The sequence below is a fragment of the Miniopterus schreibersii genome, assembly GCF_964146895.1.
Source record: "Miniopterus schreibersii genome assembly, chromosome: 1".
Taxonomy (NCBI): Eukaryota; Metazoa; Chordata; class Mammalia; order Chiroptera; family Miniopteridae; genus Miniopterus; species Miniopterus schreibersii.
The window spans coordinates 72,170,460-72,195,506 of NC_138101.1; the positions used below are offsets into that span (position 1 = coordinate 72,170,460).

General features: G+C 45.2%; 1 protein-coding gene across 3 annotated transcripts in view; it reads left to right on the plus strand.

The window, feature by feature from the left end:
* PFKP (phosphofructokinase, platelet) overlaps nt 1-25,047 on the plus strand; it is a 63,259-nt gene that overhangs the window by 6,025 nt on the left and 32,187 nt on the right. For all 3 annotated transcript variants that reach the window (XR_013999232.1, XM_081143368.1, XM_081143367.1), the window contains exons 2-4: nt 6,734-6,807; nt 21,398-21,475; nt 24,209-24,398. Coding sequence is in view for 2 of the 3 variants with exons in the window: in XM_081143368.1 (XP_080999494.1) it covers nt 6,734-6,807; nt 21,398-21,475; nt 24,209-24,398 (342 nt within the window). In the remaining variant the exon portion in view is untranslated. The remainder of the gene's footprint in view (nt 1-6,733; nt 6,808-21,397; nt 21,476-24,208; nt 24,399-25,047) is intronic.

Here is a 25,047-nt window from a genome sequence, read left to right on the forward strand (position 1 = left end):
AAACAACTCATCCAGTCAGAAGTCTCTTTGGCTTAGAATCAGGGGTGGGGAACCTTTTTCTGCCAAGGGCCACTTGGATATTTTATAACATCATTTGAGGGCCATGCAAAATTATCAACTTAAAAATTAGCCTGCTATATTTGGTCAACCATTTAATTAACTCACCCCTAATGTGATGGCTGGAACTGTTTCTCTTTGGTGAGGCCCTGGCAGGACCAGACCAAAAGATTTCAGGCCAAATATTCCCTACCCCTGGCTTAGATGATGTGGGAAAGGGTGCCCTAGGGTAACCCATGCAGGCAATCCTCCCCATCTTTTTAGCTCTGCTTTAATATCCAAGATCTTCTCTCCCTTTTCATTTAACTGTTCCACAAATTAACAATGGCCTCCTAGGTGAAGGCAGACATGGCCCCTGCTCTTGGGCAGTGGCACTGTTGTGGCCTGGCGCAGATGTACATGAGAAGGAGGCAGACCTAGGGGAAGCCCTGGTCCTGAGAGGGCTCAGGGGCAGCCATTGTCACGTGCCCTCCACTTGACCTGGGGCAGCAATTTGGGGGGGTGGGGGTGGAGATGAGCCAGCAGGAGGCAGCCTGGTTCAGGGGCTTCAAGGAAGAGGTCAGGGACAGGTGGGCAAGGTTCCTGGGGAGGGGTAGGTGGTGAGGACTTTGGATTTAGCTTGTGTGACCAGGAAGCCATCTGGAGGCCTTGGCTGCCTCTAATAGGGGTGGTTTTATGGAGGAGAAAGGGGAGGGGAGAAGAGGCCAAGTCTAGGATATCATGAGGAGCAGGATTGGGCCTTAGGTGGAAGGTTTCAGGGGGGGATCTGGGCACCTGGCAGGACCCCCTCTGCATGGAGGAGGGGACAAAGGGACATGGGATGGGTTTGGTAAATGGAGGGTCTGGCCTCTGATAGGAGCTCTCTATGCAGCAGGAAGTACGCAGAGTATGGAGTGAGCAGAGGTAGAGGTTGGTCAAAGGACATTTTTTATAGCAGTGCTTATCCCAGTGACCCAGTGAGAACCAGCAACAGGAAATAGGCCACACTGGGTACTTGGAATGGAATATTCCCCGCCTTTCAGGAGGAGCTTTGTGCTAATGCATTTGGCAAGACTTACACAGAATGTTCAATGGTAAAGGGCAGGCTCCAGAGCGCACTGCGCAGTAGAAATGAGGCTTGGACGTGGAGCCCCTGCTCTACACATGACTTTAAACCGTCTAGTCACGCTAAAAAAGTAGAAGAAACAGGTGAAGTTAATTTAAATGTCTATTTCATTCAACCCAATATTCCTATCCATAGTCAATATAAAGAGTATTTAGATAGTTCACTGTTCTTTTTCCCATACTGAGCCTTTGAAATTCAGTGTGTTGGCCGTGGTCTGACATCTGCAGTGGAGGCTGGGACACAGCGCGTGGCAGGCACACTTCCACCGTGGCCTTGACAGGCCTGAGTTGCTCGTTTCCAGATGTCCATTTGGCTGGCCTCCCTCACCTTCTTTGATTCTCCCTCAAAGAGCCAGAGGCCAGCACCAGCTTCTGGCGGAGAGTTGCAGCCCCCCTCTGCAGCCCACACTCCAGTCCCCAGCCTTGCTCTGCATTTTATTCTTCCCCCTTCTACCCTCCGAGTGTCATGTGATTATCACGTTATTGTTTACCAGCCAGAAGGTGCCCCACCAGGGCCAGCAGCTTCCCCTGATTTCTCAGTGACGTAGACAGCAGTGCCTGGCCAAGAGAAGATACCCTTTGCATCTCGTGTGTTGGATGCATGGACAAATAAATGGATGAAATGGATGGATGAGTAAAAACCCCCTTAGGGATTTAGCTAAGTTTTCTGCTGACTTTGAACACAAGACCCAGCAATGTGGATTGTGAATGAGGAGGAGGCGATTCCTGACTTGGTACCTTTGATTCATGGGGAAGCTAGCATCCTTACACAGTTCTCCTTAGAACTTGTTTTTTTCTGCCCATTCCTAAATGATCAAAGAGGGAAGCTTTATGGAGAATTGTAGTAACAAGAGCTACTAGCAAGGTGTGTTTTAATGTTGTTTTCTAACACATCCTACAACTTTGCTTTGGTACAAAGATGAAAACTGCATGTATTCAGGTAGAAGCCAGTAAGAGAGTTGAGCAACCTGACTTTATTTTTCAAAAAGGAGATTAAATATCAAAATTAATTAGGAAATGGTTCTAAGTACTGAGAAATATGCAGGGAACGTGGCTAAATGGGACCCATAAGGAGGTTTATCATACTCTTCAGATCACATAGGAAATAAAAGAATGAATCCCAATTACTTTTATCAGAATCAACATATTCTTTGTTTCTTATAAATTACTCAAAGTTTAAATTTACCAGAATTGAACCTTAGGAAGCATTTGGAAAAGGGCAGTCCACCCACTCCCTGACCTCAAGGAAGAAATCACTTAGTGACCAGCTTACCTGCATGATGTTTTAGCAAGAAGCTGTTAATGTCAAGATAACAATCTAATAATCTACTCTTTCTATTTTATCTACACACTTCCTACTTAGCTCCTTTCTAGTTTTTTTCTGAGGTTTATTTTTGGTTCCTGTCATAGGACTGTACATCCCCTGAGGACTGGGGTTTAAATTTTTGCAAATGATGAAGACATTACTTTCCAAATATTAAGGTTTGTACTTGGTAGCAGGATTACATTGTCCCATGGAAACAATTATGAAAGTTGTTTTAATTCCCAGGTCTGGCTACCAAAACCAAAACAAAAGCAAAGTGAATGGACCCAACTATGTTGAGCTGTTACTACAAAGAGCAGCTTGAGAGCAGAGCGAGAGGTCCCCAAACTGCCTGTATTCTGCATGGATGACACCTGAGCCCCAGGACAGTACTCTGTGAAACAAAAACAAAACCTGTTGGCCCTGCTCACCCAGAAGACTGTCGGACCCCAATACAGGGGACCCGTGTCTTGATCCTGTGTCATGTGTGTAAGAGGCCATGGGTGAAAACTGGCTTTTTCTGTGTTCCTTGATGCTTGTCCTTCAGGGTCCCTTCCTCCTTGGAAGGCAGGTGCCTGCAGGGCCCAGCCTCTGCAGCAGGTTGGGTCCCAGCTGTGCACCTTGTTGAAAAGGAGAGCTGGCTAACCTATTAGGCCCCACCCCAAACAACAAACAGGAGTGAAGGCCCTGCAGGCATTTTTTTTTTTTTTTTTTAACATCCCATTTGGTGATTCTAATCCATAGCCATTGACCTAGAGGGAATTAAGACACCTTTTAAAGTAAAATAAAACGAAGACCAAGGTTTATACACCAGCTTCACCGTTTGTTAATTTTGCTGGCGTGGCTGTCAATTTATCTGCTCAGAGCCCAACTTCCATATCTCCCCGGGAGCACCCAGGACCCTGCAGCCTAGGCTGCCTTGTGCATCAGCCCAGATGCTGAGTTACTCCTACTGGGCTGTGAGCAGACAGAGGACGCCCCTTAGGCCCAATCAGGAGGCTGCTGCTGGCGCCCAGCTGTGGGAAAGGCCAGCTGATTCCACTAAATCACAGGAATTAAAAGGGAGTAAAGCCTGTGAGGCTGGGGCCTGGTCCTCAGAGTGCAGTTCGCTGCCTGGGAGCTTGGTGAAAAGGTGGTGCTCAGGGCCCTCCCTTGCCTGGGAAACCCCCCGGGGTGACGGGCAGGAGCCCCTACTGGAGGCCTGCTGCAGGAAGAGGGCCGACAGGCCGTTTTCCTGGTGAGTACAGGTTCACACCAAGAGACAGGTGAGATTGAGGCCAAAGGGCTGTCTTGAAGGTTGTCCAGACCTCCTGGGACAGAGGTCAGAGTTGGGGCAGGCTTTTACCCCACAGGGGATCTCCTGGGCTCACCTCTGGATCACGTCCCCCCGTCTCAGTTTCACACCTGCCATTTCTTATCCACTTCTAAAGCCCCCCAATTTGTCTTTTTTTATTCTGCCTTTAGGAAAATCTTCCTTTCCCCACCCCCTCAGGAACAAGGGCTTCAGGAAGGGGGCAGGGGGCATGTTAACTCTGGGAATCTCCTGGAGATGAAGCATTGGTGCGGTTCGGCTCTTGGTGGTTGATTTACCAGTTACAGCGGCCGCAGTAGAGTACAGGCCTAGACCCATGGAGCCTTTTGGGAAGGACCCATTTATCAGTTGAGGTCTGAGGGTGGGGGAGGCTCCTTGCACACCTGACCCTGTGAACAGGGAAGTTGTGTCAGCTTGTAAGTGCCATAAACTGACACAGGTGTGAGCCAGGGGCGGGGCATCTCTTTCCTTCCTGGAACCAGAAGAGTCAGGCAGGGAAGTGTCAGGAAACCGCCCTGGGTGCAGGAGCCCAGTCCTGGAGTTGGAGACAGGGCTCTGTGGCGGCTCTGACACTGGGACACGGGCAGTCCTTGGGCGCTGGGGGTTGTGCCAGGTAGCTGTAGCATGGGGTTCAAGGAGGAACGTACAGGGGGGCTTAGCAGGTGGGAATGGTCCCTTTGGGAGGAGATCTCTTCCTGAGGAGTCCGGTTTTATGCTGTCCCCCAAGGGCAGGCTGGCAAGTGGGGGAGAGAGACTTCTACCTGATCTGTGGTTGTGCTTTTAAGGCCTTATTTTTTTAGAGCAATTTTAGGTTCACAGCAAAATTGAGGGGAAGATAGAGTTCCCACATTCACCCTGTCCTCCCCCTGCACACAGCCTCCCCCATCATGAACATCCCCACCAGATGGAACATTTGTTATAGCTGATGAGCCTGCATGGACACGCCATCGTCACCCAGAGTCCATAGTTGACATTAGGGCTCTTGTACATTCTGTGGGTTTGGACAAATGTATAATGACATGTATTCAGCATCTCACAGAGCAGCTTCACTGCCCTAAAACTCCTCCGTGTTCTGCCTGTTTGCCCCTCCCTCCCCCCAACCCCTGGAAACCACTGATCTTTTACCTGTACCAGAATCTATAATTTTTTTTAACCAAAACAATGTAATTATAAATTACTTGTATAATAAACAAAAGAGAAAAGGCTGTTTTAATCATTCTGACTATAGTGAGGATAATGTTAGAGGAAGGAAACAGATTTCAGGGGAAGTGTTGGGAGACATTTACAGGCACAGCTCTTGAGAGCATTAGTAATATCCAGCTTGAGCAACAGAGAAGAGAGAATACAGGGGGAGGAAGAAAGAAGGGTAACATATGCCCGGCCGGGCGTGGCTCAGAGGTTTAGCGTCGACCTAGGATCCAGGCGATCGGGGTTCGATTCCCGGTCAGGGCACATGCCCGGGTTGCGGGCTCCAGCCGATCAATGACTCTCTCATCATTGATGTTTCTATTTCTCTCTCTCCCTCTCCTTTCCTCTCTTTGAAATCAATAAAGATATATTTAAAAAAAAAAAAAAAAGAAAGAAGGGTAACATACTGCATCTTAAAGTACTGGCCTTGAGGTACTGGAGAGACGACCACCAATGAATTAGTAGGCTGTTCACATTCTTTGTGTAATAAACTAGGTTCGAACGGGAAGTAATGAGACTACCAAATATAAATATGTCCACATGTACATAGATAGTAGATAGATATCAAACATGCATTTATTTCCAAGACGTGTACCCGCCTCCCCAAGGCTTCTCAGCTACATAAATATTGTAGCCTTTCAAAGTTGTCACCTTTCAGAGGCAACAGCCTTATTCTAGCATTTCAGAACTGGCTCAACATAATTTGATAATTTTTAACCACCTTCTGAGCAGGTTTGCCACACAAATATGTGCAAACTCAGTCTCGGTGTCCGTCGGGTGTACTCCTGGAGCCACAGTGCCTTTCTTTTGTTGTTTTTTATTCACCAAAAGTATCACTCAGTCGACGGTCCATGTTCAACATCCTTAGTCCTGACCTTTGTTTCCAAAATTTAAATTTATGAAGGAGGTGGATTGGAACCTTTGGGCGCCGCTTGGGAACCAGGAGCCGCTTGGGCGGAGTAGGCTTTGCTGTTCCTTCTGAGGCACAGGACAGCATCATCTCGGAAAGGAATGGCCCTCATTACTTGTCACATCTCTTCTGGCCTTAGCTCGTCAGCTAAGGTGATGATACAGAATTTGGCAGGTGTGAAATCTAGATTGTTCACTGAGCTTTGGACAGTGGTTCCGTGCACAGTGGCTGCTCAGATGGGGCTTCATCCGGGAGCAGGAGGGTGAACAGACTCCGATCACAGGCACTGCACAAAGCTGCTTTAATTTCCTTGAAGTCCTCTGAGAAAGTGTGGGAAATGTCCTAGATTTATCTTGATCAGGTGTCATTTATATAACGTTGGTTTAATTTTTCTTTTCATAAAATTGCATGACTTGTTTTGTACTTAAGGCCACTGGTGAAATTTTTTTACACTGGTAGCTGGTGATGAAATTGTCTATTTTTCACCTCCTCAAACCACAGACTGATGGTCCTTTTCAGTACTATTTTCTTTGAATTTGGCTAATATAAATGAATACACCTGTCCTTTATGTTGTTTTGTAACTAGAAGGAGTTGCCTGCAAATTAGTAGGCAGCTCCTGTCCGAGCCTGTGAGCAGAGCTATCCTCAGTTAAACCTGCGCCAGGCGCTTCTCCAGCAACGTTCACCTGTGGACGAGCCCACAAGCGCTGGGCTCTCTGCTTCGGGTTTTCTCTCAGTGCTGACACTAATCCTGGACACGTGTCAAGCCCATCTCTCATCTAGGAGCCTTCTGAGAGGTCGGGGTTTCCCAGGGTCAGGGCCAGCCGCATGCCTGTAACTGCTGTCCTGTCCTTTCCAGGTATGAATGCTGCGGTCCGCGCTGTTGTGCGCATGGGGATCTACGTGGGGGCCAAGGTGTACTTCATCTACGAGGTCAGTGCTGCATGACAGTCCTGCTTTCTCTGACCATCAGGCATCCCTGCCTCAACCTCACCTGGGGCGTTCATGCCTGCCGTGTCGAGCCCTGCTGACCCCAACCCAGGGTCAGCGGTGACAGCGTGCTCAGGGGCCAGCAGGGGATCCCAGGTCCCACCAGAGCTTACCTGGGAGGCCGTGCTCCCTGGGCCAGATGCCCCTCTGTGAGATCTGTGTTAGGGAGCCAGAGGTGGAAGGAGATGAGATGGACACAAAATGCTATTTTGATGTCAGCTGGTCTTGCAGGATTAATGATCTCAAACTGGTTTTATTTATTTGTAGCTCTCATTTCTTATAGAAATGATACAGTCACTTAAAATGGGGTTGAATTTGAATAAACTTGAGATAAATGGGAAAAAGGGGCCACTTTGAGCTTTTCATCATTAATGTATAACCCAGACCACCTCCCTAGGATCTGTGTATCCATTTACTTCAAAATGAGAAGTCTGAAATCCAACAGCAGTCTCGGCCCCTTATCTGCTACGTTTGAGGTCCTGGCCATTTAGAAGTGAGTAGGGTTTTGGGGGCAATGTACCGATATGGTTTGGGCCACATGATTTAGTTTAAAACTACTAGCAAAAATATAATTTATATTTAGATTTTAAATTTATAAAATGTAATAAAGCTTATAAAAAGGAAAGAAGAGAATATATTTTTAAAGGACTTAATTCCTTCAGGATCACTGTTAGTATTTGATACCAATTCCTCCCAGTATTATATATAGGAAAGACTGGAAGGAAATATGTACATTGCTAAAATTACAGCACATGTATTTTGTGTATTATGTTTCCTACCTGCCATTACATTATGATGGTTTTCTATATACCACATACATCCCACAACTATTGCTTTAAATGTCTATATAATATTCTATCACGTTGATGTCTCAACATTTACCTGACCTTTTATTTACTGGGTCATTCCATTGCCAACCACTGGACTATTTAGGTCATTTGCCCATTTATCGGCTATCATAACACAGCAAGATCCATATTAATATGTGAGGCTCTTCTATACCTTGTGTTATTATTGTGATCCCAAGGCACTGACTGAGTTAGAAGACATGGCCCTTATAATAGGTCTCGATGTAACTCACTAGTGACTTCTGAAACTTCTTCCATCCCACCCTGCACCCCGACGCTGCACCCAAAAGCGGCGCCAAACCCACCAGTTTTGTGTGTGTGGCCCTCGTCTGACTCGCCGGAGCTCGCACTGGTTCCGGGGCTGTTTACTAAAGTCAGTTTCTCCTTTCGTGATGTGGCCTTTCATGGTCTTTGCTCATTGGCCTAAATAACCATTTGCTTATTGTTTGCTGCAAAGATGATTTCTACTGTGCTTTGGTTTGCTTTTTTACATTGTGGTTCTGTGGGCTTAGGGTTGTATTCGTCTGATTTGGGCAGTGTTAAAATGATGGGTCCAATCGAAGCAGTCCCAGACTGTTTTTCTGTCATTTTCCATTTGGATGTATTTAGGGTCAAATTGCCCTTGGGAATGTCTGTCCTGGGCCCTGCCTGGCCCGGCAGCTGCTGTCCCCTGTTCAGTGATGTGGAATGAGCACATTAGACCCAGGGCCACGCTCACCACTTTGATGTTTGCGTTTGCACTCTGATGACTGTTCTGCTTCTGCTGAGGAGCATGTATGCATGTGCACGGCTTCCTCTGCCCTTTAGTTTATTTGAGGGAGGAGAGGGCATTGCATTCTGCCTTTGAACTTGAGAGAAAACACCACACCTAGCCTGATGGCAGTTCCTAACACATGAACATGGTTTTAAGAATCTCTTGGGGGTTGGAGCAGCCTCAGGTCAGGTTCTGTTATAATTAACAAAATGTTTTCAGCTTCCATGAAGATGAATTCACTTAGACGTGTGTGTCCCGCATGTTCCCCTGGGAAGCTTTGATTTTACTGGCTGCGGGCTCCTTCCATTTTTGTGACCCTCCCAGGTGATGCTGCAGCCAAGCTGAGGTGAAGATCCCGCACTACAGAGATGCACTTGGTCTTCGTGATGACTTTGCGGTGTGTGCAGGGAAGGAAGTCATTTCAGTTATTTCATAGTTAAAGGAATTGGCTCGTCCTCATGGACAGTTCACCTTCCCTGTGTCACTATTCATCATGGCAGGGCTGGGAAGACAGCTCGAATCCCACATCAACTCCCCCAAAGACATTAATGTCTGGAGACATTTTGATTATCCCATTATTGGGGAGGTGCTACTGGCATCTAGGGGATGGAGGCCAGGGATGCTGCTCAACATCCCACAAGGCACAGAACAGGACCCCAACAAGGAATTATCTTGCCTAAGTGTCAGTAATTCTGAGGTCCAGAACCCTGCACTAAACCAAAGGCCAAATCTGTACTTGGTGTGAATGGCGGCATCCTTGGTGCGGCTGGGGCTGATGGTGTATGCCTGTTGAATGTTTGGGTACTGAAACTGACAAAGTCACTGGTTATCTTCAAGTCCTCCTCAGATTTAAGAGTTTTGTTGTTGTTGTGTGTGTGTGTGTGTGTGTGATTTTTGAAATTAAAATTTTTTTCCAATTACAGTTGACATAAAATATTAGTTTCAGGTGTACAACATGGTGGTTAGACATTTATATAACTTAAACATGATCACCCTGATAAATCTATTACAAACTGACACGATGCATAGTTATTACAATATTATTCCCTTGCTGTACTTGACATCTCTGTGTACATTTTTATAACTGGCAATTTGTATTTCTTAATCCCTTCATCTTTTTCACCCACCGCCCAGCCTGCCTCCTATCCACAACCATCAAAATGTCCTCTGTATTTATGAATTTGTTTTTGTTTTGTTTGTTCATTTATTTTGTTTTTTAGGTTCCACATATACGTCAAATCATATGGTATTTGTCTTTCTCTGTCTGACTTACTTCACTTAGTGTAATACCCTCTAGGTCCATCCATGTTGTCACAGATGGCAAGATTTCATTCTTTTTTATGGCTGAGTAATATTCCACTATATAGATAGATAGATAGATGATAGATAGATAGATAGATAGATAGATAGATAGTGGTATGTGTGTGTGTGTGTGTGTGTGTGTATATATATATATATAGTGGTGTGTGTGTGTGTGTATATATATATATACCACATCTTTTAAATTTTTATTTATTTTTAATTTTTATTGAATTATTGGGGTGACTGGTTAATAAAATTGTATAGGTCTCAGATGTACAATTCTATAATACATCATTGTATATTGTGTTGTGTGTTCACCACCCCAAGCCAAGTCTCCTTCCATCACCATTTATCCCCCATGTACCACATCTTATCCATTTCTCTATCAATGGACACTTAGGTTTCTTCTATATCTTGGCTATTGTAAATAATGCTGCAATGAACATAGGAGTGCATATGTCTTTTCAGGTTTCTTTGGGTAAATACCCTAAAGTGAAATTGCTGGATCATATGGTAGTTCTATATTTAGCTTTTTGAAGAACCTCCATACTCTTTTCCATAGTGACCACCAATTTACATTCCCAACAGTGCACAAGGGTTCCCTTTTCTTCCCATCCTCATCAATACTTGTTGATATATTGATGATAGCTATTCTGACAGGTGTTAGGTGGTATGTCATTGTAGTTTTGATTTGCATTTTTCTGATTATTGACATTGAGCATCTTTTCATGCCTATTGGCCATCTGCATGTCCTCTTTGGAGAAGAGTCTATTCAAGTCTTCTGCCCATTTTTTAATTGGATTGTTTGTGTTTTGGATGTTAGTATGAATTCCTTATATATTTTGGATATTAGCCCCTTACCAGATGTATCACTGGTGAATATCTTCTTCCATTTAGTAGGTTGTCTTTTTGTTTCGTTGATAATTTCCTTTGCTCTGAAAAACTTTGCAATCCCATTTGTTTTTTTCTTTTGTTTTCTTTGCCTGAAGAGACATAAGCAAAAAAATATTGCTAAGAGCAATGTTGAAGAGTTTACTGCCTTCATTTTCATCTTGGACTTTTCGTCTATAGTTTTATGGTTTTGGATCTTACATTTAAGTCTTTAATACATTTTGAGTTTATAACAATAAACTTGCTGTGAGGGCTTCCCATGACTATATGGTGTAAGAAAGTGTTCTGTTTCATTTTTTGCATCTATCTGTCCAGTTTTCCCAACATCATTTATTGAAGAGACTGTCTTTACCCCATTGTGTAGTCTTGCCTTCTTTGTCATAGATTAATTAACTGTATAGGTGTGGGTTTATTTTGGGGCTCCCTATTCTGCTCCTTTGATTTACATGTCTGTTTTTATACCAGTACCATGCTGTTTTGATGACTATAGCCTTGTATAGTTTAATATCAGGGAGTGGGATATGTACAACTTTGTTCTTCTTTCTCAAGAATGCTTTTGCTATTCAGGGTCTTTTGTGGTTCCATATAAATTTTAGGATTATTTGTTCTAGTTCTGTGAATAATGCCATTGGTGTTTTGATAGGGATAGTATTGAATCTGTGGATTGCTTTGGGTAGTATGGACATTTTAACAATCTTAATTCTTCCTGTCCATGAACACGGTATATGCTTCCATTTATTTGTATCTTCTTCTTCAGTTTTGTTCTTCACTGTCTTATAGTTTTATGCTTGATGTTGTCCCAAAGGTCCCATAAACTTTCCTCATTTAAAAAAATTTTTGTTCCCTTTGTTGTTCTGATGGGGTGTTTTCCAATACCTTGTCCTCCAGACCATTGATTCAGTTCTCTGCTTCATCTAACCTGCTGTGGCTTCCCTCTAATGTATTCTTCATTTCAGTTATTGCATTCTTCATTTCTGACTTTTTTTATGGTTTCTAGCTCTTTGTGTAAATTCTCACTGAGTTTACCGCTAAGTTCATTGACTATCCTTATAACCACGTTCAACTGCATCTGATAGATTGCTTGCCTCCGTTTCACTTAGGTTTTTCTGGAGTTATGGCCTGTTCTTTCATTTGGGAGATGTTCTTTCATTCTCCACTGGTTTTCAGAGCCGGAAGTAATGGGGACTTCTCTTCCTAGCACTAACCATGAGCTGGGGGCCTGGGTTAGGGGTCCCTTGGCTGAGGAGGTCCTCCCTGAGGAGTGAGGGGTCCCAGGCCTCCCCAGCCCATGGTTAGGGGGGCCTGGGAGCCCTTACTCCTCAGGGGGGACCTCCACAGCCAAGATATCCCACCCAATTCTTAATCCCCACACACGAGTGTGGGACCAGCCTGTTTCGCATCTCTACCCTTCCTACCAGTCTTGACGTAGCTTCTTTAAATCCTTAGTTATAGGCCTTCTTTTCAGCTAGAACTTCAGGTCATTCTCAAGGGTGGTTTTTCTGTAATTTAGTTGTATTATGATATGGTCGTGGGAGGAGGCAAGCACAGCATTTACTTTGCCATCTTGACCGGAAATCTGTTTTTTATTTTATTTTTTATTGGCATCTGTCCTGAGGTTGTCCCTCTGTGTTCTGGGGATATTAAGATGTATTCCGACCTGTACCTACCAGACTCACACATTTCAAACTGAAAGAATTGAGACGGAGCACATCATCAGGTGTGCCTATGCCTACGAATCTTTGAGCTCCTTTGGAGGAGTCTTGACATAGAAAAGGAGGTTATTCTCTCTATTCTCAACTAGGAGAGGTGGGCTACAGAGTTTACTTCCCTCATAGGTAAAAGGGTCTTCCTCCTATGACTTTTGGGGGCTGCACTCTTCAGGTCCTTACTGAAGGCCGGGAGCTCTGCTTCCTGCCCCTTCCAGCAGGCAGGCAGTGAGGACTAGAGTCTGAGCAGATCCATCTCTGTTAGGAAAATAGAGGAAACTTATACAGTTTCTCCATTGGGAAGTTGCCATAGAGAATTCTTGTGTGGAGCTGTGTTAGGATGATTCTAATTTTCATACAACTGTTTTATTGGTAATTGGCACCTTTGACATCTCAGGGTATACCACTGATTACAGCATGTGTGACTTGGCACTAGGAGTGATCTGGCCTCTGACATTCTTGGATATGGAGGGGAAAGGGAACAGCTTGCAGACAGAGGCATCTGAACTGAAATCACCCGTCTGGAGATGATGCAATGCTTCTCATGACACCCATCCCCCCACCCTTAAAAAGAAATTCTAGTGAGCAGAAGGGTTTCTTAGTGTCCGCCCTACCTGGGGCTCACTCAGTCCCTGCTCAGACCCACAGTATTTTGCACTGGTGATCAGTATTATCTCATTGAATTGAAATAATTTGGGGTGTCATCATTTCTCCATGACAGATGTATCTGCTATTCTGAAATCCAAAAATGTCTAAATCTGCCAGTTTTTTTCTAAGTCATTTGGGTGACAAACCTTGGTGATGCTGCATGCAATCCTCTCTTGCCCACTCCAGTAACTGTCCCCCAAATGGGTGTCCTGCTCTTGACAGTGCCAGCTCACATATACTATATCATCTGTGGTGCTCAGGATTCCAATTCTGGCACATCTCCCACCCTACGAGTTTGGGGAAGTTATTACGAACCTATATACATATGCCCGTGGCAAGGGATAAATAAATGAACCTTTCTGGCCCTCTTTCCTCATCTGTCTAGTGAAAATCATATTCGCCCTTCCTGCACTTGGAAAGCTTTGAGCACAAGCTGGGCAAATGGGGCTGTGGGACTGCTGGGTGGGGGTGTAATGATGTGTATTCCTTTGACTCCAGGCATAGAATCAGGGGCATAGGGACTCTGAACTGAATTCACTTCTCTAAGACCTTCTCAGAACTGCAGATGTGTTCACATGTTCTGCTGTCTAGGTCCTACCCTGATGGACAGGGTTCCCTTCTACACCACACACCATGGCGCTATTGGCATTTGGAGGGGGTGACGGGAGGGTTTGTGTGTGTGTGTTGGGGGGGGGGGTCCTGCGCAGTGCAGGTTGCTTAGAGCATCCCTTCCTCTACCCACAAGGAACCAGGGCCACCCCCTACCTCACAGCAGTGACAGGAATGTCTCCAGACACCGGCCGGTGTCCCTGGGGAGCCAACTCTTCCTCCTTGGAGGCCACTCACTGCCCCAGACCTATTTGGCCTCAAACTTAGGACACGTTTGGTTTGTCTTTAAAAACATAATTTAGTAACTTATCCAACATGTCTGTCCATTTATAGTCAAGTTTTTTGTTTGTTTGTTTTTGTTTTTTATATCCTTACCCAAGGATGTGTTTATTGATTTTAAAGAGAGAAGGAGGGAGAGAGAGAGAGAGAGAGAGAGAGAGAGAGAGAGAAACACTGATTGGTTCCTCCCATGAGTGCCCTGACCGGGAGATCGAACCCGCAACCTTTTGCTGTAAGGTATGAGACGCTTCAACCAACTGAGCCACCTGGCCAGGGCCATTTATAGACTAGTTTTTAAGTCCACCTAGAGTTTTTAAGGTGACCCACATACCAAAACAGCGAAACAGGTCAGGATTAATTATTGATATGAAGGGGCTTGGGGTTTTTCCTGGAGCAGAAAATGTGTGGGAAGTGTATTGATCGGAAAACATGAGTGTTTCTGCTGGAGTCTGGCACCAGATTTGCTCTGTCTGGCTAGGCACGCAGTGAATCTGGGGCAGCATTATGTATGCTGCCTGCAGAGCCCTTGGGCACTGTTTAGGGATGGGCGGGGTGGGGTGCGGTTAACCCGTTCTTTCCACTTAACTGAGCCAGTCGTTGATTTGTTTTCCTCTCAGACCAGGACCTTTTCCCCTTAGAAACATACAAGTAAGTGCCTTTAGCTTCTTGCAGACAGTGACGGCAAGTACATCACATGCTTTTGCAAAAGGCTGCACTGGGGCAGCCTGCCCTGGGCCTAGGTGGACCTGACAGACAGGGTGGGAGAGCCCTCAGCTACCGGCTGGCGCTGTCTTGGCTGTAGGAACAGTTGGCTGGTTGTAATTTAGTGTAATGCCTGGTTCAGAATCCCATTAGCTAAAGGTTTTTCTACAGACTAGAAAAATCATTATCATTACAGCTCCGTAGATGTGACTCACAGAAAAGCCTTCCCTCTGTGAAATACCTCTCGACAGCTGGGCGCTGCTCAGGGACCTCGTTTGACAGTGTCAGCAGTGCCACTGCACTCAGCGCATTGGGTAGAAGAAAGGGTAGAAACAACGTCAGTCACTTTCAGCAGCTGCTCCTTTTGGGGTTAAAATAAGGCATCCTGCATGTTAGAGAGTCAGGACTTCCTACTGTTAAAGGGTAAGGGCATTAGAAGAGCCTCAGGGGGTAGTAGTCTGGTTTTCACAGGCTGCTCCAGGTGCCCAGGGCCTCGCTCAGTGAGCCAGTGGCTTTCTTGCTGGGGCTCTCCGAAGACTGCTTTGTTTTCTTCCTTTCTCTCTCCCTCTCTCTCTCCCTTTTCTCTCCCTCTCTCTCCCCCCCCCTCCCTTTTCCCTCCCTTCCTTTGTTGCAAGCTTGAATGACCACACTTAATCCAGGCTGCGCTGGGCTGGGACCCTGAGCAGCATGGCCTGACTTAACACACTAATAAATAAGCTTTAATTGTCAGTTAACAGATTGGTATCATTTCCCCCTTCCTAACAGAAACCGTCTGTTTGCCATTTGGCTCATTACTTTTCTTCTCAGATATGAGGAACCACCTGCTGTCACAGTTTTTATTGTTATTTTATTTACTTTATTTATTTTTAATCTTTACCCGAGGATATGTTTTTTATTGATTTTAGAGAGAGAGGAAGGGAGAGGGAGAGAGAGAGAAATAGAAAGACATCCATGTGAGAGGGAAGCACCTGTCAGTTGCCTCCCATAGGTACCCCACCAGGAATGAAACATGCAGCCTCGGTATGCGCCCTGACCAGGAACTGAACCTGCAACCTTTCAGTATACAAACAATGATCCAATTAACCGAGCCACACCGGCGAGGGCTGCTGTCACAGCTATTAAAGTGAGAAATGTTATGTGTCCAAACAAAAAAGCAGCAACAGGAAAAACCTCAGCCTTTTCCAAGAAGGGCAGCACTGGGAGACTCATGTCAGGCACTTCTCCCTGTGGGTGCTGGAGATCTGGGTTCCACCTGTGTCTTGGACCATGTGGGCAGAGACGGATGCTGATGTTCCCTGAAGGGACTGAGAACAGGGACTTAGAATGTCAGTGCTGAAGTTTGGGGATTCATCTGGTGTTGCCATTCTTTTCTCACCCCTCCTATCACCATCTTCACCTCCGTCAACAGTTCCCTGAAGGCCAAGCTAGGTGACAAGAATCACACTGTCTCCTCTCCTGGAGGTTTTACACATAACTGTTTCTGCATTTTAACTTCCTTACAGGCAAAGCTACTTAACCACCAAATGTCTGTCTAAAAATAGGCACAGTGATGCTCCAGTGTCCAGTTCAGTGTCTCTCTGGGAACTGAAGGGTAGATGTTTATGCTAAATTCCACCAGGCCCAGGCCCACCCTGGCCATGCACGCACATGACAAGGTGGGTTGAGTGTCCTAAGCTAATTCATGAAAGGCAGGTGACCTCGGTCCCTGCATTCCCTCCCTTTCCATGGGGATGTTGGCTGGTGCACACCTGGAACAATGAACACTATCAATGACAGCGCAAAGCTCCCAGCTAGACGCTTCCTGTGGGATCTGTGGCCTGGTCCTCACACCATCAACATGGTGCTCTTGACTTCAGACTATATCTAGTGACTGTCAACATGTTAGTGTTCAAATTGCAGAAGTGATCATCTCCCTCCCCTGCCTGTGCCTGCCCCCCCCCTCCCCGCCTTATCCCCATGGGGCTGATTAAGTACTTTACTGTGAGGTGACTGGGGACTGGCTCCATCCTGCTGTGGCTTTCAGTTTTATGACTTCCCTGCCATTGTGCATTGTTAGCTGTAGATTCAAGAAAACCAGGAATGCCAGCAGGATAGATAAGACATGTCTGTTTATTCCCATGTTTCCACAAGCATAGGGAAGTGCTAACAAGTTCTAACCTGTTCTAGGATTTTGGAGTTGATGAATCTCACCAAGGACAAATCCAAAGGCTATACAGCCATCTTCCCTGAAGTCATGAAATCAATGACCAGAGCGTTCATTCCCTTAGAACCTGGTGGGATTCCGTAGGCTCTGGGTGGGGAGAGAGGAATTGTGTGATCGGAGGTTCCACATATGAGTCTCCTGTGGACAAAGTGAACTCATAAATCCTAAACTTTGAAAACTGTTGACATGGAGAACCTTGGCCCGTTTCGTTTTTACGCACACCTAGTTGTGCAAGGTGGCATTTACTGCATCTGACACTTGAGAGTGGTTCAGAACCAATCTCTCCACATGCTTGCTCTCAAGTTCTATAAGTGAAATGCTGCAGTTTATTAAGGAATAAACCAGGAAAACCTTATTCCTACAGGAAACAAAAATACATATATACTTAGAAGCAGCAAAACCCCTGGAGAAGTCTCTGAATGCTGGTGATAACAATATCTAGAAAATAATTGTGGTGGTTGGAGTGTTTGCCATTTAAACAGTGAGTTATTGCCTGGAGAATGCAGGAAATATGATTTGGAAAAAAACACTGCAGAGATGACAAGACATGTGGACGCCTAGAACAGACACGTCCTGAAGGGGAAAAAAAATCTCTGCAGTAGCATGAGGCTGTAGCTTCCCTCTGGGCCTTCAGTTCAAAAAACAAACAACACACAGGTCTCTTATAAGAGAACGCCACCCACAGATGGACTAGCTCTTTTTTAGAATGGATTTAACAGGTGTCTGAAAACACAAGTCAAAGTGAACACAGTGTGATCAAATGACTTCATTTAAAAAATTCTGTGGGACAATGGATTTGATACATCTGGCTAAGGGGCACTTGGGCTCATCCTATGCATTGGGACCAATAAGAAACGTAGTGTTACTTTAGCTCAAATACTAAGCGTGGCTTTAAAATTTTTATGGTTTGTTTTTCTTACGTGAGTCATAGAACTGACTCTGAAGGCAAATTCCACAGAATTTTAGAAGATGCCTTGGGCTCTGGCAGTGTTGGAATCTGTTCAGCCTTCCAAGGAGGCTTCACTAGAGGAAGCTTACCTGAATTGTATAAATGACGGTACATTTGGGTAAAATCAGTTTTCCTGATTCAGTAACATCTTCCTCATAAAAAAACTGCCCCAAACTGCGGCTGGTAGTTATTTTTCAAACGTTACGTGAGTTGAACGGCTTTGCCAATGGAAGGTGAGTCATTTCCCCAGCCTGGCCCCGTGTGCAGGAAGGAGGGCGCTGCCTGCAGTCATCAGGAAGCCCGCCTTCTCCTCCTGGATTGCTTGCTTTGCCACACGTGTCTGTGCCACACGAAATAATCAAATATGTCTGGGGAACATTTTACTTTTGTTATGGTCTGTGAAACTGTTTTCCATGTTCTAACTCTGAAAACAAGAAGGATTTCTAAATGTTTTCTACCGAACCAGTATTTCACTTCTGAGGCATAAGAAGGGGAAGAGGTTTTGCCACTCCCAGGGTGGCATGTGCTAAGCGTCAGCCCGTCCGTGGCGTCTGACAGGGAGCACGTGTCCCAGGATAATCTGGAAGCTGATTCCGGCAGCCTGCCCAGGCTCAGGATCGTCAGCAACATGTGTCATCCCTGTAGGCTCTCTTCCTTTATCTGCTTAGTTACCTAAAACGTGATTAGCTACCTAACACGTGAACGTACAGAAACTGCCGCAGTGGCTGTTGGCGTGGGCTGGGAGGTCTCCCCTCTCTCTTCTGTCAGAGCCTGCGGTTAGTGCAGTTAGTTGGTTTTCCCTCCTCTCTGCCCTGGAACATCTGGTTGATTCCTGCTGTTCTGGCCTAATGTAATATTTTCTCTCCTCAGAAGTACACAGGTTTGGGCGATAAAACATCATCCCTGTCTGAGGGCTTGTTTCAGCGCAGGGGTTGAGCATCTGAAACTTGGACCTGGGCCACAGGCCTGCTCACGTGTGCCTCCCTGCCTCCCAAGCTTCATGGCAGCGAGGCCAGGAGTCGACACTGCCCCGGAGCGCAGTCTCTTCCTAATGGTCTCCTGCCTTCAGAATGGCGTGCTGTGCAGTGCTGCAGTGACAGGCACTCTTAACAGAGACCTGGGAGTGTGGGGGTGACAGAAGCAATTCAAATGGCAGCCCTAAGACTAGATATTCTGCCCCCCTCGCCACCCCGTCTCTCTCTCTCTCTCAATTTTCTATATATCATCTATCTCACCTATTATCTGTCCATTCATCATCTGTCATATGTTTATTATCTATTCATCCCTCATCTATCTATCTCTCTGTCATCTAGCTATCTGTCCATCATCTATCATCCATCATTCACCTATCAACCATCTATTATCTATCTACCTATCTATCTGTCTATCGATCATCTATTTTTAATATTCTGTTGAAATAAGACCCCTGGGCATCACTCAGAAGGAGAAGGGAGCTTGGATTTGCATTTGGTCCTGGAGCAGCCTCAGTTCCTGAGGTCACTCACATACCAGGAGGCAGCATAAATAGTGGCTCTGATAAGTGCTCCCCTCCCAGAGGGGCCTGGGTCCAGTCACAGTCTTGCTTATCACCACACCGTCCACAGTGACAGCCACACTGGCTCCATGCTTTAAATAGGTAGACTAAAACTGCGCACAGTGAGGCTTACACAAAAAGGGGGATGGGAGCAGAGAGCTAGAAGAGAGCCTTAAAGTTGGAAGAGGTGTGTTTGGAAGAAACTCCATGGCTGCTTCTTGCAGATAGCGGGCGGGTTGTGGGCCACCTGAACCAGCCTGTTCTGGGGGCTGGGGGCAGCAGGGCCAGCAGGGGCCAGGGGCCAGGGGCCAGGGGCCGGGGCCTCAGTGACCACAGCCTGCAGAGACACCTGCCGCTCCAAGGCAAACCTGCTCCCAACTTCTCTTTGTTCTGTGTCATTTCATGCTGGTTTTCCCTTTCCTGTTTGTCACATGTATGACATATGTGTATATATAACACTAGACTGTGGACACATGCACATACATATATGTATTTATGTATATTTATGTATTAGAATGTATTTTTATATAGAATACAATATATTATCTAATAATATGTGATAATGCATAATTATAATATACATTAATATACATTATAATTATATATTATACATGAATAATTAATAAACATAATTATATATTTTATACTATATAACATAAATGTGATTACATATATGTGCGTGTGTATAATAAAGTGTTATATATAATATAGAGTATTTCATCATAAATATCATAATATACTAATATATTAATAGGAATTTTACATGTATAAGTATACAAATTAATCATCTAGATGCCTGCACTATTAATTTATGCACAAGGCTCTATACTCAATGGGCATTTATTCCTTTTTTTTGTTAATTCTCACCTGAGGATATTTTTTCCAATGATTTTTTTTTAGAGAGAGTGGAAGGGAGGGAAGGGGTAAGAGAGAGAGAAACATCACTGTGAGAGAGACACATCAATTGGTTGCCTCTCGCACACCGGGGAACAAACCTGCAACCTAGGTACCTGCCCTTGACTGCGAATCAAACACGCCACCCTTCGGTCTGCAGACCGACACTAACCACTGTGCATGCCAGCCAGGGCTCTTTATTTCTTTTTTATTTCCTCTTGGCTTTCACCAGGTAGGGGACCTGAATTCACAATAATAGGCTATTATGATAAGCCTTACTAAATGGTTAAGGCCTATTCCTTTTTTTTTTCTTTTTTTCTTTTAATGTCTTTATTGATTTCAGGGAGAGGGAGAGAGATAGAAACATCAATGATGAGTCATTGATCGGCTGCCTCCTGCACACCCCCCACTTGGGATCAAGCCCGCAACCGTTGCGGGCATGTGCCCTGACAGAGAGTTAAACCACAATCTCCTGGATTATAGGTCAATGCTCAACTGCTGAGCCACTCTGGCTGGGCGGCCTATTTCTTTTTAAGGGTAAATGTCCTGGAAAGTGAGTCATCTAGATAAAGATGCAAATGAACATTTTTGTATTTCTCAATCTTGTATATTCTGTGGGTAAAAGAGAGATGCATTTAGAGTTGAAAGGTGATTATTTTGGGGTTCCAGGCAAAAGTGTGCACTTCTACCCTAATTTGCTCATAGTCTCCCCTTGGTATAGTAAGATGTCACCAATCAGAAGGAAGGAGGCTGAAATATTGGGGTAATATTCAGCAGTGCTCGTAAGTAATATTTTATATATATCAAAAGCAGTGTGGATTTGCCTGGGCAGATGGAGGCCCTGACAGGAGTGTTTCATGTTGTGTGTGATTGACACCATGTACGTCTGTGTTCAACGACAAATAGTTTTAGGGTAAGTGTGTCCCTTTTCAATCGCTCGGGCACCATTAGGCAACAGGCAAACCTTGTATTCCCCACAGTGCTCTGGATGAGTCTGGGTCGACATTTCAACTCTTAGAGATTAAATTCAAGGGCTCTTCCCCCCCCCCCCATGGCTACTGTGAGTGGCACTCGTCTGGACTGTACCTACAACCGCTGGGCTCCTAGGCACTTAGCTTCATCGTCACTTATATTTACATTTCAAGTAGTTTAGGATCAATTAATTCCACAACAACATTTACCCAGTTTTAAAAAGGTTTTGATTCTCTCCCCAGGGCTACCAAGGCATGGTGGACGGTGGCAACAATATCGTGGAAGCAGACTGGGAAAGTGTCTCAAGCATCCTGCAAGTGGTAGGTGCTGAATTCAGTAGATTGTTTATCTATGTAAGTAACTCCCTTAGTTTGAAACCTTTGGTCCTTATGCTCCTGGTCAGACTTAAAACAAATTTGTGTGCTGCCTGGCCTTATTTTTACCTGCTCAACAGGAAAGAAAACATTCTTAATGTGTCTTTTAATTAAATTTTGTAAAAACACTTTACATCATGCAACTGGAGGAATTATCCTTGCAATTAAAAGTTAGGCATAGCAGTTAGCGTTCCTCGTGGTACTTGCAGCAGATTTGGGGGTTTTACAGCAGATTCATGTTGAGGCAGCTTTGGTTTGTTGGTGCTGTGTGTTCAGAGGCAAACATATGTGCCTGTCGGGTTTTCTTGAGTTCTTTATTGTCAGGGTATCACAGCCTGGGAGAGACCCCAGCCAGTGGCTCTGAGGGCCGTGGATTCAGAGTGCACACAGACCCTGGCATGGCATGGCCTACTCCACATGGCATGGAATTCCTTGGCATGCCCAAGGATGGGGTCATCAGCACTTCAGGCAAAGAAACAGCTGCTTACTTTGAATTTAAAAGATACCTGCCTGGTTTTTTATGTTTATATTTCATTATGCCTGATAAATTTCCAGAACACTAGATAGGTTAGCAAAGGCTCCAAGCAGTTGAGAAATGGAGAGATCAAGTGGAAACGATGGGCTTGGTGAAAGGCTCCTGTGGCTTTACCTTTTATAGCATATGTATCAGTCTGTGACTCCTGTTGAGTACTTTTTAATAGAAAGAACCAAATGGGTACATTCCCGTGAAGGTGCTAGTACAATGGATGAATGGATGAAAAAATTATGAAAAAATATATGAAAAATAAATGGGGTATTATTTAGCCATATAAAAGAAGGAATTCCTGCTGTATGGGACAGCATGGATGGATCTTGAGGGCATTATGTTAAATAAGTCAGACAGAGAAGGAAAATACTGTATCATCTCACTTATACATGGGATCTAAAATACTGAACTCACAGAAGCGAAGAATAAATTGGTGTTTGTCAGGGGTTGGAGGGTCAGGGAGATGGGAAGATGATGGCCAAAGGTCCAAACTTTCAGTTATAAGATGAATACATTCTGGGATCACATGTACAGCATTGAAATGTATTAAGACAATAGATCTCAAGTGTTCGTCTCACAGCACACAAACAAGAGGTAACTATGCAGGTGAGGGATGTTTTACCTGATTGTGGTAATTATTTCACAGTGTGTACATATATTAAGCCATCATGTCACACACCTTAAAAATGTTAACAATGCTGTATTACATACTTGAAAATACAAAGAGGCTAAATCTTAAAAGTTCTCACCACAAAAAAGAAAGGTAATTATGCAAATTGATAGATGTATAAATCAGTCTTATTGTGGTAACGATTTAACGGTACATGCATATGTCAACTCATCACATTGTGCCCCTTAAGCTGACACAATGTTTATGTCAGTTATATCTCAGTAATGCTGGGGGGATGATAGTGGGCTGTATGTATTAATACCCATTGCAGATTCTAAAGTCTGTGCGTAGACCTTCACTCTGTTTCTCCTGGAAAGAGACTGAAGGAAAGTTTGATACCCATCAGTACTTAAGTAGAGTGATATTTGCAGAAAATCAGGACAATATTGTCTGAATTTCATATAGCAGAGGGCATGTCCTTCCTGCCATTGTGATTGTGCAGAAGACAGGAGATACAGAGTGGCTGTCGTGTGTGTGTGCGTGTACACTGCCTGCTTCTCTGCACCTTAGGCAATCCTGGCTTTATCCGTGAGGCCCTGGCCGTATTATCTCCTCACCATGTATTTGCTGCTGACTTAACTTCTGGTTGTTAGAAATCACATGACCATCTAGTTGCTCTAGGTGAAATCAAAGTCTAGAGAACCAGCTTCCCTTTGCCCTGCACCCTGCACCTGCCACCCAGGCTCACCTGTGCCGTACCAAGTCATGATGTCCCAGTCATATTGACAATTATTACACGGGATCACTGTTAATGGGTGACTCCATGAAGTGAACGTACATTTGAAGGATCGCATGGAGATTCCAGTTTTATATATGCATCCCTGACGTATGTGAGGGAACCCTGCATTTTTCTAAATAAACTAAGAATTCTCCATTTCTGAAGCACCAAGTGGTAAAGCTCCGGACTTACCTCTCTGGAAGCTGGGATGACCCAACTTAAGTTTTTTTAAGATTTGGCCTTTAAGAAGGGTTAGGACTGGGGAGATGTAGTTGAAAAATAAATCTGTTTGGTTCACAGATTCCTGTTTTGCCTGCATATATGCTGAGCTCTGAGTAACAGAAGGGGAGCCTTATTGCCTGGGGTCACTGGACACGGCTCTTCTCTGACCTAGGCTGATGACAGGCTGGGCCTGTCTTAGGCTCAGGGAACACAGGATCCATCTGCCCCATGCTGCACAGTCTCTGGGGTGGCTGTCAGCACCTCACAAACTCTTCTCTGCATGTTTAGCTGATGTTGATCCTTGCTTCCATACCCTACTTGACTTGCCCTGGGCATGGAGCCAGTCTCTCTATCCATTGAATTCCAGGAAGGAGCTAAAAATGGAAAACTACCAACTTTCCCAGTAGACTGACTCCAGATTAAAAGGAAGAAAACCTGACTTTGGGAAGTTGTGTGTCTGCACCAGCACTCACATGTGCCCACCTGTCCAGCTTTCTGCGCAGTTCTTAGGAGGTAGATAAACAGGATTTCATTCTTTTTCAGGGCGGGACCATCATTGGCAGCGCCCGGTGCAAGGTCTTCCGTACCCGGGAAGGCCGCCTGAAAGCCGCGCTCAACCTGGTGCAGCGTGGCATCACCAACGTGTGCGTGATCGGCGGGGATGGAAGCCTCACCGGGGCCAACCTGTTCCGGGAGGAGTGGAGCGGGCTGCTGGAGGAGCTGGCCCAGAACGGTGCGTCTGGGCCCGGCTGCGCCGCTCTCCTGGCTTTGCTCCCCACTTTCATCTTCTCTTCCCTGCAGAGAGCTTTGGCCTCATAGGCACTGCCTGTTTAGCTGTCGAGAGGTTTCCATGGGGCAGGTCTACAGTCACTGCCTCAGGACTTAAATTGGACCTCAAATAATAACAATAATAATAATATTTAGTTCACTATACTATGGTAAAAGTGTTGTTACATAATTGCAATTTAATACAAAGTATGACCAGAGGAGTCATATTGCTGGAGCTAATAGCCGCTTCATGGAAGGTGTAAACTTGCCCTGAAGTGAGTGGCCGTCAAATGCTAGCGGCAGGGGCCTCACAGCATCTCCTGCCCACCATCGACTGCACTCTGGTGTGATGCGGGCTGGGTGGTGACACTGAAGAGGAATAGCCACCTAAGTCCCTGCCTGGGCTGCCCCCAACCTTGGCCACTCTGACTGGCTTTAGGCAGATCTGCATACTATGTCAGTCTTTCCTAAGAGCGCTTAGTGACGCGACCGACAGACTAGCTCCCGTGGGCCTATAAGAAAACAATATGATGGTTGTATGATACTCTTAAGTACTTAATTCTGTGGTTGTGACATTTCCTCAATAAGAGCCACACTATTCTCCCTGGCCATTA